The sequence below is a fragment of the Mauremys reevesii genome, linkage group 13 (genome assembly GCF_016161935.1).
Source record: "Mauremys reevesii isolate NIE-2019 linkage group 13, ASM1616193v1, whole genome shotgun sequence".
Taxonomy (NCBI): domain Eukaryota; kingdom Metazoa; phylum Chordata; order Testudines; family Geoemydidae; genus Mauremys; species Mauremys reevesii.
Genome location: NC_052635.1, coordinates 9,124,364 through 9,140,828, shown reverse-complemented (window position 1 = coordinate 9,140,828; position 16,465 = coordinate 9,124,364). Strand labels below are relative to the sequence as shown.

General features: G+C 44.2%; 1 protein-coding gene across 2 annotated transcripts; it reads left to right on the top strand.

Moving 5' to 3' along the window:
- Nucleotides 1-3,213: 3,213 nt before the first annotated feature.
- On the top strand, nucleotides 3,214-8,769 carry LOC120381320 (olfactory receptor 1020-like). 2 transcript variants are annotated; one of them, XM_039499526.1, is made up of 3 exons: nucleotides 3,214-3,558; nucleotides 5,285-5,362; nucleotides 7,308-8,769. In XM_039499526.1, the coding sequence occupies exon 3, from the start codon at nucleotides 7,308-7,310 to the stop codon at nucleotides 8,283-8,285; it is 978 nt and encodes a 325-aa protein (XP_039355460.1). In that variant the 5' UTR covers nucleotides 3,214-3,558; nucleotides 5,285-5,362; the 3' UTR covers nucleotides 8,286-8,769. The 2 variants fall into 2 exon arrangements, with proteins under 2 accessions (XP_039355460.1, XP_039355459.1); XM_039499525.1 differs by lacking the exon at nucleotides 5,285-5,362.
- The last annotated feature ends 7,696 nt before the right edge of the window (nucleotides 8,770-16,465 follow it).

Genomic DNA, 16,465 nt, shown 5'->3' with positions numbered 1-16,465 from the left:
GCGTGCTGCAGGTCTATATCCTAAAATGATTCCATGAGAGAAGGTAAACGTATGGATGTGCCAAGAGTTCTCACTGATGACTTGGCCTTCATCAGTGTTATTAAAGGTTCCATGGCTACATGTTACATGCTCCTGTGCTTCATCCGAGAGGTAGGTCACACAGCCCCAGGAGCAACCAAAGGGAGGGTTTATGACTCAGGAAGAATGCTCCCCATTTCTCCCTGGCAGCAGTAATTTGCTGCTGACCAGGTCACTGGGAGTGGAAACTAACATTTTACCATTCCCTGATCCTTCCAGCCTACAGCCTGCCAAATTCATCCACATCCTTCTTAAAGTGTGGTGTTGCAGCTGCAGTGCTAAAGCCGCTGAGTGCTGCTGTGTCTGGAGCTCTGACATCAGCTACACTAACAGGGAATGCAGCTTATCAGACCTTGATGTTGTTCATAAACAAAGACCACAGGCTCAGTTCATTGGTGAAGTTACTCAGCCAGGTTTATTTTTGATGAATCACAGTCTTAGTTCCCTGCTCAATGGTTACATGTACACTACCACACGTATGCTCACGACACTGGCTCAATAAAGATGCCAGGATCCTGTCCCTTAGGCTGGCACAAAGAGGCCCCTCCTGTGACTTCTCCTTTTATACAAATAAGTTATGTATTACACACCATACACTGTGTTACTATCCTGTACCTTGTAACTGCTAGCTCCGATGAAACATCCTCCTCCACTATCCTGTCATTCTTTCTTTATCATACGAGGGGTCAGTGTGTCTCTGTACCATCTTCTAGGAATGTGCTTACACAGTTACTTGAACTCTGGGTGTTCTTGTACCATCTTCTCAGGTCAGCAATGTGCTTACTTGGTGTTCACTAATACCTGGTGCATTGCTATTTGCCAAGGCCAGGCCTTCTCTGGTTCACAGACTTTGGTTCACACTGTTAGTTATACCAAGGCCTCCAGCAAGGCCTACATGTGGCACTCAGAACTGGACACAGTACTGCAGCTGAATCACAGTGCAGTGCTACTAGTAATTGTTGTTAATACCTCTCAAAGTAACTTAGCCTTCCCTTCAACTGCATCACATCATTTTATTTTTTTTTTGATTTTGATTTTCACTGTGACTCCCCACTACTCTGCCCAGGACTCTACAGTCAGTTTTTTGTTTTTGTTTGATTTGATTTTGATTTTTCCTTTTTAAGTAAAATTCTTTTTGCTTATCATTTGATCTTCATCTGGTACCACCCCACCAATTTTATTTTTTTTTTTTTTTTTTTTTTCCTGTCCTCCCCTCCCTCCCAACCCCCCCAACCCCCCCTCAAAATTCAATTGTCAAATGAAAATTTATTTACACATAAGACAGATGTACATATGGAGTACATAGATACTAGCTAGCCCTGCCAAAAATATTGAACCCTGAATCACCGTAGGCCTTTACCACTTGATCTAAAGGAATATCATCTTTCCATGTGAATTAGTAGCAGGCAGCTGTATTTGCTTGCTGCTGATACTAGAGAGAAACAGGATCTGGAGTGCAAATGCGCATAATTTTATTTTTTTTTATTTTTTTTTTTTTTTCATCAACATCTGATACTGATATGAGAAGAAAAGAAGGCCAGCAGCCAGCATGGCATATGCATGGCATTTCCAATTGTACTCAGCTATGGGGAAAGTTTCTAGAGCTGAGTGGTGACCAATCTTTCCTATAAAACTATTTACATTAGGTGTGGAGACATGGTTTGGGACAGGGAATCAAAATGCAATTGTCTTTGAATCCTAAGTCTGCATTGTGACTCACATCAGTAGCCCACTAACCCGTGGAATTTTGCCTGAATAGGAATTCACTAAGTCCCCCAACGTTAGGCATTGACTTTTACAGGGATTGCTATGCATGGTTGCCATGGGGAGCACATATTGAAGAGGCATGGCAGAATTGAGGCAGATTAATGCCTGGCTGGTAAAGAGGAACAATCCCCATTATTGAGTGTGGTATGTGAGAATGGACAAGGATTGCTGAGGAAACAGAACAGCTCCTCCCAGTTCCCACCCAGGGGGCCCTGTTCTTCCTACCTGCCATAGTGTACAACACTGAACTAGTCACACTTGATAGGGGGAGACTTGGACCCCACAAAGGGCTGAGAGGTGGAGGGAATAGAAAGGAACCATTTCCCTTCCCTCCAGGATGCAGGAAGACCGAGGAAGATCCTAAAATGCTAAAGAAGAGTAGTAACTTAATGGTCTAACTCCAAGGCAGGAATGGATCTGCTCCCAACTCTGAAATGAGGATAGTAGAGGGTCACCTATAGGCATGCTCAGCATGCTGGCTACTGTTAACATCTGTGTCCGTATGATGTCTCACCAGGACACTACAGCAACATGACACGCCCCACCCCCAGGCACAGTCACTGCAAAGCAACATCTAGGGACCTATGATCATTTTGCAGTTTTCTCTGATGACCAAGTGACCTCCCCCCTCCCCTTCAGCTTTTCCGGACCTTGCGGATTGAAGCTGTCCATTCTATAACCCACCCCATATCAGATGTAGCAGTGTGTGTGGACTCATCCCTGCAGCGCCTCCCACTGGTCTCTCAGGGAATTAGCTTGATTTCCAGCCCAGAGCACCCTCTGCAGGCCAGTGATCTGCCACATCTTGCCCCCCCCACCATGTCCCTCCCAGACTCCAGTGTCCATTTTCTCTGGTGTGCTGCCTCCTGGCAATACCCCAACAATCTCTGTAAGTCTCCCTTCCCCAGAGAGCCCCCATCCATTACCCCCATCTCATTCTGGGCTACTGCCAGTCCTTACCTAGCCCCTGCTGACTGGACAGACTGCAGTATAAAAGCCACTCATCACAGGCAAGGAAGTTTGACCTGCTGCCTTCTTCTACCACCCAGTACCTCTATGGGCCTGGAACCAGGCCCTGCAGCCTGGGGAGTCACCAGCCTGGAGCTCCCCTGCTCTTCCCCAGCCCAGCTTCATACCTAGGTACCGTCTTACTCCCCTACAGCCCAGCCCAGCCCAGCCCAGCCCAGCCCAGCCAGTCTCCCTCCACAGCTAGAGGTAAGCCTGTGCTCTGCTGCCCTGGCCTTCTTATAAGGCCCAGCTGCCCTGATTGGGGCGTGGCCCAGGTGTAGCTCCTTCCCCAGTCAGCTTGGGCTTTTTCTCCTAGACCCTACACTCTCCCAGGGCTGGCTTCTACCTTGTCAGGGCTGGACCAGGTAACCACCCCACGACAAGCAGAAACTTTGCATCATTCACAGCTGACCTCTGTCTCCATTTGTAACTAAAGAATAGCTCTGGTTGCCTGGCAACATCACAGCAGAGACGTTTTGGTGAGAATTCCCATGTGGTCATCAGAGCAGATATAGGTGGTTGCAATTCAGCCATGGGGAATAGTGCTGTGAATGTGACAAATGTGCAAGGCAAGAATTTATATAGGGGCATTACAAAATTGAAGAGAAAGAAGAAGTCACCTCTCTTTTGGTGTCATTCGCCTCTCACTTATTGCAGTTTTACAGCAGTGCATCTCTATTGACATCAGGGCAAGTTTACACTAGGGTAAGTGAGAGGGCAATTGTTTCCTTTAAACTCCTTTAAACGTCTAATCCTTCTTTATTTAAATGTTAACTCAGTAATTGTAATGTACTCTTAACTGTGTACATTTCTTATTTATTTGTTTGTATTTTTCTTTTCCTCAAAATGAAGTGGAGAACAAAAGCCTCCCCAAAAAAATAAAATAAAGCAGAAGAACAGAAAGGTAAATAAATGAGAGAGGAGGGAAAAGAAGGGGGAAGAATGGGCAGGGAGGGGAAAGGAGAGTGACATTTCATATTCCATCCAGTAGGGATTAATCAAAGGGTTTTTTTAAAAGTTAGAGTTAATTTAATCAAATTTCTCTTAGGTCCCTCTTCTCTGAAATGTTACCTACCATTTAGCTGCCAGGTCAGCAAAGTCACTGTGCCAAGCAATCTGGAGACAATCTGCTTACTTCTTCACAAGTAGCTGGAAGCCTGCACTGTTCCATGAGTGCATCTCATAGAACAGTGAGGGAGGGATAGCTCAGTGGTTTGAGCATTGGCCTGCAAAACCCAGTGTTGTGAGTTCAATCCTTGAAGAGGCCACTTAGGGATCTGGGGCAAAAATTGGTCCTGCTAGTGAAGACAGGGGGCTGGACTTGATGACCTTTTAAGGTCCCTTCCAGTTCTAGGAGATTGGTATATCTCCAATTATTACCTTTATCTCAAAGTCATATGTGTTAGAAAGTCCAAAAGTGGCTGAAAAGTTAAAAACTGGACACTAATCAACAGAGAAGCACGGTGATAAATGAACCTGGTGATATTCTAAACAAAGAGAGCTCTTAATGTTCTTGCATCTACTTCCATCACTTCACACTGACTCAACTGACATTCTAGTCTTTTGACAGATGTTTGGGGTTCTTGTATGTGCTGGTTGTGTGAATTTTCCAGCCTTCTTGATGTCATCAAATATTAGCTTTCCTTTCCCGCTAAGTAGAGGACCTACATTTTCCTTTGTCTTTCTCTTGCTCCTAATGTACTTTTACTTCCTCTTTTTATTTCCTTTGATGTCTTTTTCTAATTGCAACTCATTTTGTGCCTTAGCCTTACTGATTCTGTCCCTGTACACCAGTGATATTCTTTCGTACTCCTCCATAGAAATGTGTCCATGTTTCCACCTTTTGGAGGATTCCTTTTTGATTTTCAGGCTTAGAAACTTCAGACTGACACACGGAATGACAGTCCTAGAATTTATTACATAGATTATAATTTCAACTGAGTCAGTCCTGGACAATGTTTGGAATTTCAACCTAACTGCCTTATTTTTGCCACTGAACATCTTCTTCTATGGCAATTAGAGGAATAAATCCCATTAAAACATCTGTAACTGTTTCAAAACCTGAGCCCCTTCATTCTGGAGTAAGTCAAAATTCCAGGCTGGCTTAATTTCCTTCTGGGTGGGCCCGTACCCTGCATTCCATGTTCCCATTGTGTATGAGTTATACTCCTGCACCCAATGGAAAGTTGCAGGGTTATCCTGACCACAACAAACACACCTGAATACATTTGTGTGTGAAACTATTCCCAAGAGTTTATTTGTCAATTGAAATGTTGGGTTCCAGCTGTGTGTTTTGATACTGTAGGAGCTGGGGACATTAATAGGAGTTAGGCAATTATTTATTTATTTAGCATGTGTATTAATTATGTGCCAGAGTATCTCTGCAGTTATTCTGAATGAATGAATAACATCTTTCCGTATCTCCACCTAAGTTAGGTCACTACATCATATTTCCAACTTCCCATCCTATCTGTGTTTTCAGCAGCAGCAATGGGGTTACAAAAAAAAGGTGAGGTTCAAACAATAAAAACAGTGAAAACAGGATTGTTAGCTGAAAAACTCTAATGGCCACCAGAAGCCTTGTGACATTAGAACCAGAAGGATCTGTTCCATTCTTTGGATTACTAAATATTCCCGTGGCTTTCTTTAGTGGGGCAGTTTTGAGTTTCAGTCAAGGGGAAAATTTAGATGCAAGTGTAACCTCCTGGTCCAATCCCCCACTCAGAATGGACATTGGACCATTGTGATTGAATCTGACCTCTCAATCCCATGTTTTACTGAGTTTCCTGGATCCAGGTAGTGACTGTGCACTGTTCCTAGATGTGGGCCTCTCAACACTCCCCTTGTTTCACCAGGGGTGAGCCATTCAGTGATGATGGCCTTTGATGGTGTTCTCACTGCTTTCCAGGCATATCTTACCCACAACCTGTTATAGGTTTCCTTCTACAAAAGAGATGATCCCATCCAGAGAGATGGTTGCAAATAGAAATGGCATTCATCAAACCAACTGGAATTAACAACTGGACAAAGACATATTCCTCAAACCATATCCAAGCAGACATTGGCAGACCTCCAAAATCAAGCTATACAGATTATGCTCTGTGTCATGTTTAAAATGTTCAAAGTGCCTATCCACAAGTTAAGGTGGATGAATATATTTCAAAATCTGTCTCTTAGGCATTTCTTGAAAATGTTGCCAGTAAATTTTAGGTGTTGAACAGCTGTCGGAAAGAATGGTGAATATCCTTGCAGAGAAATAAACATACTGTGTGATTCCATTTAGGAGAGATTTCAGAGGTATATCAGTAAAATGAGGGGAGGAGGGAGAAAATGTATAAAAATAATGTGTTGTTAAACATAGAGTCGATGCCATATCTACAGAAACTAAGGTGAAAATATAAAAGTTTGATGCAACTGTGAGTTATATTTAATTTCTCCTCTGAAAGTTTATTCAAAGATATGCATGGTCTCATAGCAGTATGATAACATAGCATTGTTATATTGCAGTAATTGTCATAGCTATTAAAGAACTTTGTAAACTGTCTTAAGCAGGGGCGGCTCTAGGAATTTGGCCGCCCCAAGCAGTCATGCCTGCGGGAGGTGCACCGGAGCCACGGGAACAGCGGACCTCCCGCAGGCATGACTACGGAGGGTCCACTGGTCCCGCGGCTCCAGTGGACCTCCCGCAGCTGCGGAGGTTCCGCTGGTCCCGCGGCTCCGGTGGAGCATCCGCAGGCATGCCTGTGGGAGGTCCACTCGAGCCGCGGGACCAGCGAACCGTCCGCAGTCATGACACGCTGGGGTCTGGAGCCGGCCCTGGTCTTAAGTATCATTAAGTCAATTTTACACAAGAGCAATTGAGCATTTGTAGAGCTCTAGTTTCACAAATCTCAAATCATATTAAGAAAAGGTAAGTGGTACCATCCTCATCATCTGTTTTATAGAGGAGGGCACAGAGGCCTGGAGGGGGGAAGTGACAAGCCCAAGGACATGGAGTGGATGAGAAAGCAATAAAACCAATGTCTCTGGGATCCAATTCTAGTGTCCACTCCATTGGAATCTGCTGGACTCTGCAATGTAAATATAGGTAAAAGAGGTATGAGTCCAGCATTTGAATATGATTGGTATTTTGATTTGAAGCCAAGTGAGTGGCATTTAATTCCCTTAATCTCCACTGGTAATCTCAGACATTGTGGTTAAAGTAATACACAGGGATGTTAAGGACGCAGAAGGGGAGATGTGTTCTGCCTTAGAGATACCAGACAATAGGAACTATTCCAAAGTGATTTAATATAGGCACTTGCAAAAAATGTACCAAGAATGCCTCTGCCATCTGGAGTCTTGACTCAACTATTGACATTGCAACCAGCAGTAAGAAACCAGAATTAAAAAGTTGAGTTTATTGAAATGGAAGTTACACTATAAATTGGATTTTTTTTATATATTTTCCTTAGATGAAACTTATGGGAAGAAAACAACAGGGAAATGAAACGTCCCTCACAGAATTCATCCTCCTTGGATTCGGGAATGTCCCTCAGCTGCAGATCTTTCTCTTCCTGCTGTTTCTAGTTATCTACATTGTGACCATGACCGGGAACATCCTCATTTTTGCACTAGTTGTGGCTGATCATCAACTTCACACCCCCATGTACTTCTTTCTGGGGAACTTATCCTGCTTAGAGACCTGCTACAGCTCCACCATCCTGCCCAGGATGCTGACCAGTCTCCTGACTGGTGACAGAACCATTTCTGTTCGTGACTGCATCACACAGTTATATTTCTTTGGTTCTTTGTTAACCACTGAGTGTTCTCTGTTATCTGTGATGGCCTATGATCGGTATTTGGCAATATTGAAACCGCTACATTATGCAGTCCTTTTGAATGACAGGTTCTGCCTCCACCTAGTGGCCTGGTCTTGGATCAGTGGATTTATGTCTGTTGCCATCATAATATTTATGATGTCACAATTAAGATTCTGTGGCTCCAATGAAGTTGACCATTTCTTTTGTGATTTTAGCCCCATAATAAAACTGTCCTGCAGTGACACCCACATGCTGGAAGTTACTGCTTTCATACATTCCTCCATATTCACATTGCCTCCATTTCTATTAACAGTGGCATCCTATGTTTGTATCATCCCTGCCATCCTGAGAATCCCGTCCACCACTGGGAGGAAAAAAGCCTTTTCCACTTGCTCCTCCCACCTCATTGTGGTGACAATTTTCTATGGGACACTAGTCATTGTGTATCTGCTATCAGGCTCTGAGGGATTGAGGGACCTGCACAAAGTGCTCTCTGTTGTCTATGGAGCCCTAACCCCACTGGTCAACCCACTCATATACAGCCTGAAAAACAAGGAGGTAAAGAAAGCCTTGAGGACAGCTGTCCTTAGATTTTTTATCTTTTACAAGAACACAGATATTTCAAGATAACAGACATATATGTAATGGGGCAATCACTGGGATATGATCCGGCAAAGTAGCACTCCTAGGGGAGCCCTAACTTATCTTAGCGTACCTGTTAAACTCCAGACTAGCAGGATCTGGATTTCTTAAACTAAGGAGTTTAAGAAGGGCAGAGTCTGGGTGTGGCTGACCTCTGGCTCTATAACACATTTTGGAGGGAAATACCTGAGACTTGCCCTCCCCCGCCATTGCTCCCACTTTAACAAGTGAAGAATACAGTGAATTGGCCCCCACACTTACAGTACTTATTCTGTGAGTGTGGATGAATTTTCCAAGAACTTGCAAGCAAATCTCTTGGTTGGTTTATGAGAATAAAAGAGTGAAATACCTGCCCTTTCAGAAATGTAAAATGTGTTGCTTTTCTTTGCTTTATCCCGAGTGATCTTAAAACTGCCAAGAGGAAGACAGCAGCAATTCTCACCCCTCCTGCAGCTGCATGACCCAGCCTCAGAGCCACACAAGAAGGGGCTTGGGGTAGACCCTGTGACACTGCACCACATATTCTTCATAGTGATATTATTAAGACAAGAGTATGGTATAATTATGATGTATTTGATGCAAGATAAGTCATGTGAGGTGTCATTAGAAAAGTTATGAATTGCAGAATATGATTGTCCTATTTGTATGCATGTGTCATTTTTGTATCTGAAGTTATAAATACTGACTATGTATCTGTACTTCAAATGTAATTACACCTGGTTAATGCCCACTAGACAAGATGCTTTCTGCCTAGATAGCAGGTGGGGAAGGGCCTGTTCAGGGTAATGGGCCATTAGAAAAAACAATAGGCCTTAGGAGAAGCTTATCCTCCACCTGTTGAGCCTTCCTGAGAACACTACAGACAGCCTGCAAGTAATGGCTGCTATGACTGTTCAAGGACATATGATGAGGCCATATGATGCTGGACTCCATCTTGGGATGCCAGTATTTTTCCACAAACAGGTCTGGGAACCAAACTTTGAAACAAAGGGATCCTGCCACATACTAAAGCTATATAAAGCAGGGAATGACGTTGTCTGGGGTTCTTCACTCCCCACAAAAGAAAACACCTGAGGAACAAAGACTGAACTGGGGGAAGTGCTGGACCTAGGCTAAAGGGATTTCTAGCCTTTGTAAGAAAGACCTGGGGATACCAGCCATAAAAGTAAGTGCAGCTTGTCCCTTAAGAATCTATAAGTCTGCCTGTACAATCAGTTAGTGTGAGAATCTGCTATTCATATCCAATCTATCTAGTATATTAAGCTTAGGTTGCATTTTTGTTTATTTGCTAGGTAATCTGCTTTGATCTGTTTATCACTTATAATCACTTACAATCTATCTTTTGTAGTCAATACATTTATTTTATGTTTTAATCTAAACCGGTGAGTTTGGAGTGAATTGCATGGGAATCTTAGCTCAGAGATGCTGTTGCATATGCGGGGGGATGGGGGGGGCGAACTCTATGAGCTTTCCCTGTACAGTTCCCTGTGCAGTGCAAGCCAGTATAATTCTGGGTTTATGCTCCAGAAAGGTTGCATGCCTGGGGAGCTGAGTTACCTTGGCTTCAGCCTCTCTATTGTTAGTTCACATGCAGTGGCTGGTCAGAGAGCCTGCATGTAATTGCAGCTGGGTATATCCCTACCTGTGTGTATGCTGATGGAAGTGCAAATCTGGGAGCGTGTCTGCAACTTGTCACAGCAGTATAGTGTGAGAGGGAGCCCAGGCTGGTGGATCAGAGGGCTCGTGGTACCTCAGTTCCAGATGGCATTCCGGGGGGTACCCATCACAACCTCTTCTAATGCCACCTCCTCGTATTTGTCACCTAAAAAGAATGGCTCAGGTTTGGGAATCTCCCCCACGTCCTCTGCAATGTAGACCAAGTAGAGAGGTTATTTTAACTCTATATTTGGAACTAGAGCAACTGCTGCTGGAATATTGTGTCCAGTCAGTTCTGGTGCCCACAATTCAAGAAGAATGTTGATAAATTGGAGAGGACTCTGAGAAGAGCCATTAGAATGATTAAAAGATTAGAAAACATGACCCAAACAAAGAGAAGGTTAAGGGGTGACTTGATTACCATCTATAAGTATGGGGAAAATATTTCATAATGGGCTCTTCAGTCTAGGAGCGATAGGTCTAACACAATCCAATGGCTGGAAGTTGATGGTAGACCAATTCAGATTGGACATAAGGCATACATTATGAGAGTAATTGACCATTGGAACAATTTACAATTCTCCATCACTGACCATTTTTAATCAGGAGTGGATATTTTTATAAAGATCTGCTCTAGTAATTATTTCAGGGAAGTTCAATGGCCTGTGTTATACAGGAGGTCAAACCAGATAATCATAAAAACAGCGAGGAGTCCAGTGGCACCTTAAAGACTAACATATTTATTTGGGCATAAGCTTTCGTGGTTAAAAAAACCACTTCTTCAGATGCATAGACTGAAAATTACAGATACAGGCATACATATACACTGGCACATGAAGAGAAGGGAGTTACCTTACAAGTGGAAAACCAATGATGACCAATTCAGTCAGGGTGGATGTGGTCCACTCCCAATAATTGATGAGGTGTCAATACCAAGAGAGGAAAAATTGTGTTTGTAGTGAGCCAGCCACTCCAAGTCCCCATTCAAGTCCAAATTAATGGTGTTAAGTTTGCAAATTAATTGGAGCTCTGCAGTTTCTTTTTGAAGTCTGTTTTTGATTATTTTTTTTGTTGTTGTTGAAGAGTGGCTACTTTTAAATCTGTCATTGAATGGAATTTCTGAATTGAAATATCTCAGTTTTCTATTTTTCACTGAAAACTCAAAATCTAACCAGCTCTAACCAACACAAATGGGAACACTTATCTATATGAAAGGGTAGTTGAGTTTCCATACTCCGTGCAGCATCTCTCCTCCCTGTCAGTTCTTCTCTTGCTTGGTATCGTGAGATTCATGCCCTTAGCTTTGGCCATGTCCTGCTCACCAGTATAAATGCTGAGTCACTACATTGTCCTCATGGCTGTTTACTGAGTTACCCCAGTGATAAGAGTGGTGGTCTCAAATGCCACAGACAGTTAGAAGGTCACATTAGATTGTGATGGTCCCTTTTGGCCTTGAATTCTGAAAATCCATGGATATTTGACTCAGTCAATTTAAGGTACTCTAAAAACACTTACAAGAAACCATGGCCTAGCATTATCACTGCTATAACTCTGCATAGGTTGGATATTAGGAAAAACTTTTTCACTAGGAGGATGGTGAAACACTGGAATGGGTTACCTAGGGAGATGGTGGAATCTCCTTCTTTAGAGGTTTTTAAGGTCAGGCTTGACAAAGCCTGACTGGGATGATTTAGTTGGGGATTGGTACTGCTTTGAGCAGAAGGTTGGACTAGATGACCTCCTTAGGTCCCTTCCAACCCTGATATTCTATGATTCTATGATAAGTAGTTGGTACTCCCAGGAGGAAGTTAGATCCTACATCTATTTTTGTGCCTTACTCTGAACATGCAGGAGTAGCCAGGTGTCAAGGTTCCTTCCCAACTCTGAACTTTAGGGCACAGATGTGGGGACCTGCATGGACACTTCTAAGCTTAATTACAAGCTTAGATCCGGTAACACTGCCACCAGCCAGAATTCCAGTGTCTGACACACTCCCTGTCCCCCCAAAAGTTTCCCCTCCCTGGATAGCCTTGAGGCTTTTCCACCAAGTCCCTGGTGATACCGATCCAACCCCCAACACAAGGAGAAATTAACCATTCCCTCCTCCTTTCCCCCACCAACTCCTGGTGAGTCCAGACCCAATTCCCTGGGATCTTAAAACAAGAAAGAAAAAAAATCAATCAGGTTCTTAAAAAGAAAACTTTTAATTAAAGAAAAAGAAAGGAAAAAATCATCTCTGTAAAATCAGGATGGAAAATATTTTACAGGGTAATCAGATTCTTATGACCCAGAGGAACCCCTCCCCACCCAGCCTTAGGTTCAAAGTTACAGCAAACAGAGATAAAATCCTCTCAGCAAAAAGGAACATTTACAAATTGAGAAAACAAAAATAAGACTAACACGCCTTGCCTGGCTATTACTTACAAGTTTGAAACATGAAAGACTGATTCCGAAAGATATGGAGAGCCTGGATTGATGTCTGGTCCCTCTCAGTCCCGAGAACGAACAACCCCCAAACAAAGAGCACAAACAAAAGACTTCCCTCCACCAAGATTTGAAAATATCTTGTCCCCTTATTGGTCCTCTGGTCAGGTGTCAGCCAGGTTTACTGAGCTTCTTATCCCTTTACAGGTAAAAGAGACATTAACCCTTACCTATCTGTTTATGACACCAGGGAAGGGAAGTGTCTGCTGTAAGCCCACATCTCAGGATGGCACCTCAGGAAAATTTACCCCAAGATCCTTTGAAGGCTATATGGCAACAATTATCTCCATGGGTGTGATCCAATTACTCCTTGCAGGTGGATTTTGTAGGAGAATAAAGATCTGTATTTGCATGTATGTAGCATGGTTTGTGTCATTAAATTACTTCTGTTGGGGTTTGGTTCCTCCAATATTGGTCCAAGGCAGTATTTCAGCCTTGGAATACATGGACATTTCTATGTTACCGTTATTTGATTCTTAGCAATGGCTTGAAGCCGGAGGAGGAATGAGACTGTCACAAATGGGGAGGAAGATGTCTGTTTTAGCATGGTATGATTCCCTCAGACTCTAGAAGATACAGTATCTTGTTCTCCTCTGCAATAGATCTAACTTTACTTTTTTTGGCACAAATAAGACATCCATAGATGTTTAGATAACACACTTCTAGGCACCTCAGAAATGACAGCTAGCTAGATGTACGGAGCAAATTCAGAGATGCTGAACTCCCTCAGTTCTGTGTGTCTCTATGTGTGTGATGTTTGTGTCTGCTGAAGTTGGGGCTGCTTAGCAGTACTCAGGATTTGCTGATGAAATAAGATATTGGGCCAGTTTCTGACCTCACTTACATCAGTGTAAAGCCCAGACCTCTCTAGTGATTTCAGTGCAGTGATTCCAGATTTACACTAGTGTCGCTGAGAACAGAAGTCTGCTCTTTAACACTTACAGTTATGACGTGGCATATGAGAATCTCTGAGAGGTAGGCAATCTCAGATAGTTCCTAATTATAGTCTTCATGTTGTTGTGGAAAAATTCACCTATGCATCATTTTTAGTTCAGAGACTCAGCCTGAGGCCCGTTTATTGATAACACACCAAGGCTCTGGGGGCAGCAGCTATTGGAACTGCTCCCCTGAAGCAAAGCATATAAGAGCTTTTAAAGCTTAAAACCGCAAATAAATTACACATAGTTAAGTAATGATGTCCATATTAGGAATTAAGTCACACATATTTGGATAATAGTGACCATATCAGGAATTAAAGAGCTAGGGTCTCTTGGTACTTTCCAGCGTTTTTTTACAATCTCGCCTGATATGGGTGCAATTTGAGTTATGGTCTTTTTTGGTACTTTCCACCATGGTTATACCCTTGCCTTTTATGGTGCCACCCCTTAACACCCCTTACCACCATCAAACAAATTGTCTGGTGGAGAAGTTTAATGGAACTTTGGGGGAGATGATACATATATTCATAAATGAACACTCCAATGATTGGGACCTAGTGTTGCAGCAGTTGCTCTTTGCCTACAGGGCTGTACCACATCCCAGTTTGGGCGTTTCATCATTTGAACTTGTGTATAGCTGCAAGGTTAAGGGGCCATTATAGTTAGTGAAGCAGCAATGGGAAAGGTTTACACGTTCTCCAGGAACTAACATTCTGGATTTTGTAAACAGGGCCGGCTCTAGAGTTTTTGCCACCCCAAGCAAAAAAATGTTTGGCTGCCCCCCGTCCCAGCCCTGGGCTCCTTGCCGCACTCCCCTGCTGCCCCAGCTCTGGGCTCCCCATTCCCCCCACCATTGCCCCCCCCCACACACCTCCTGCTGCCCCAGCCCTGGGCTCTCCCGCCACCACCACCTGCACCTTCCTTCCGCTGCAGCCCTGGGTCACTGGTAATTCACTCCCAGGGCAGGTCATTCAGCAGGAATTTTAGATGTGCACAGAACACAGACAGGATTGGTTCCCATATGTTTACAGAACTACAGTAAAGTGGAACAATTTTCAGCTTGTGTGATTGGAGGATATCTGGATGCACATTATAAGACTGTCCTACATACATGAGGAAAAGTTGAGGTGCCTTTATTATTCTTTTGTTCCATCTTTCTTTCTATGGGAGATTTGCCTATGCAATATCACCGTCTTCCTATTAAACAAACAAACAAAAAGGCAATGGCTATTGAAAATAACAATTCCAGTCCTAATAATAACTGGGAACCATTTCTTCCTCAATTTTATCCTACTTTTTCTACAGCAAGTTAGAGTGGATCAGTATATTTGATTTGGGAGAAATGAAGTAACAGTTGCCCAAACTGAGCTTGAGCACTCCTGAATTTTGAGGTGTTCAAATCTGAAAGGCAGGTGCTGGGGAGGGCTGTGGCTCTGTGGGGGAGCACGGCAGCATGTATGCAGCATCATGTCTGGTGCTGTGCAGAGCCAGACACGCTGGTCTGAGTGGCATGGTAAGGGGGCTGGGGATTGGAGAAGGTGTATGGAGTTCCAGGGGGGCAGTCAAGAGACGGGGAGTGGGGGGGGGGGTTAGATGGGGCGGAGGTTTGGGGGGGCAGTCAGGGGCAGGGAGAAGGGGGGTTAGATGGGTCAGGGGTTCGGGGGGGCTGTCAGGGGACAGGCAGCGGTTGGATAGGCATGGGAGTCCCAGGGGTTTGTCAGGGGACAGGTATGGGGTGGGGTCCTGGGGTGCAGTTGGGTGGGGCTCAGGAGGGGGCGGTTGGGGACAAGGAGAAGGGAGGCTTAGATAGGGGGTGGGATCCTGGGGGGCCGGTAGGGGCAGGGGGTGATCAGGGAGCAGGTGGGTTGGATGGGTTGGGGTTTCAGTGGGGGGCAGTTGGAGGGAGTGGATGGTGGCAGGAGGAGGCTACCTCCATCCCTGTGGAGTGTCCTATTTTTTGAATGTTAAAATATGTATCCCTACCCTTCACAGTGCAGCTCTCCATTCACAGCAGACTGCAGCATAAGGTCTCAGATACCTCACTTCCTCCCCCTTCCTTTCCTGTCGGTAGTGGCCAAGGGAATGCTGGGAAATGTAGTTCTTTCCCTGCTCCAGGGCTGGCTCTATAGGCAGGGAGATAACCAAGGAACTACAGCTCCCAGGGCCCCCTGTTGGTTCTCAGCTCCCATGCTGGATCCCTGCCGCCCCTGCAAATGGGCTGCCCCAAGCACATGTTTGCTTTGCTGGTGCCTAGAGCTGCCCCTGTTTGTAAAGAACCTACAAAACACCCTCCAAGACTCTTTAGCCCTTACTAGAGAGAAGCTACTAGATGCTCAGAAAGAGCAAAAGGTCTGGTATGATAAACATGCCAGAGAGCATTCAATCAAAGTAGGGGACCAGGTGATGGTCTTAAAGGCGCTCCTGGCCCATAAGATAGAAGCATCATGGGAAGGGCCATTTACGGTCCAAGAGCACCTGGGAGCTGTTAACTATAGCATAGCCTAAAAAAACCCACCTCAAGCCTAAAGCCTAAAGTGTATCATGTTAATTCTCTAAAGCCCTTTTATTCCAGAGAATTAAAGGTTTTTCAATTTTCAGACCAGAGAGGAGATAACGCTGAGTGGCCTGAAGGTGTCTACTATGAAGGAAAAAGTGATGGTGGCATGGGAGAGGTGAAGCTTTCTATGACCCTCGGACGTATTCAGTGACAGCAGATCAAGGGGCTGTGCACTATTTTCACACCCATGTTCTCAGCCACCCCAGGACAGACCAAATGTGCATACCACTCCATTGACACAGATAATGCTCACCCAATTAGAGCCCAACCTTACCGGGTGAGTAGTATAACTCTTGATAGTATTCATCACCATGCATTTTTGACAGGTTTCCATGCCCCTTTTATGGCTTATGTCTCGCCTTCCCACCCCGTTGCCGTCGGCCATTTTGAAAAAAATGTGTATATGTATGTGTTTGACTCAGGGAAGTGTTGTGTATGTTTGTGCTTGGATACATGGGGAAAAAAAGGTTGAAAGAAGAGTGTGAGAGAGTGTAAAGACGAAAAAAGAGAGTTTGAGTAAGGTTTAGAGAAAA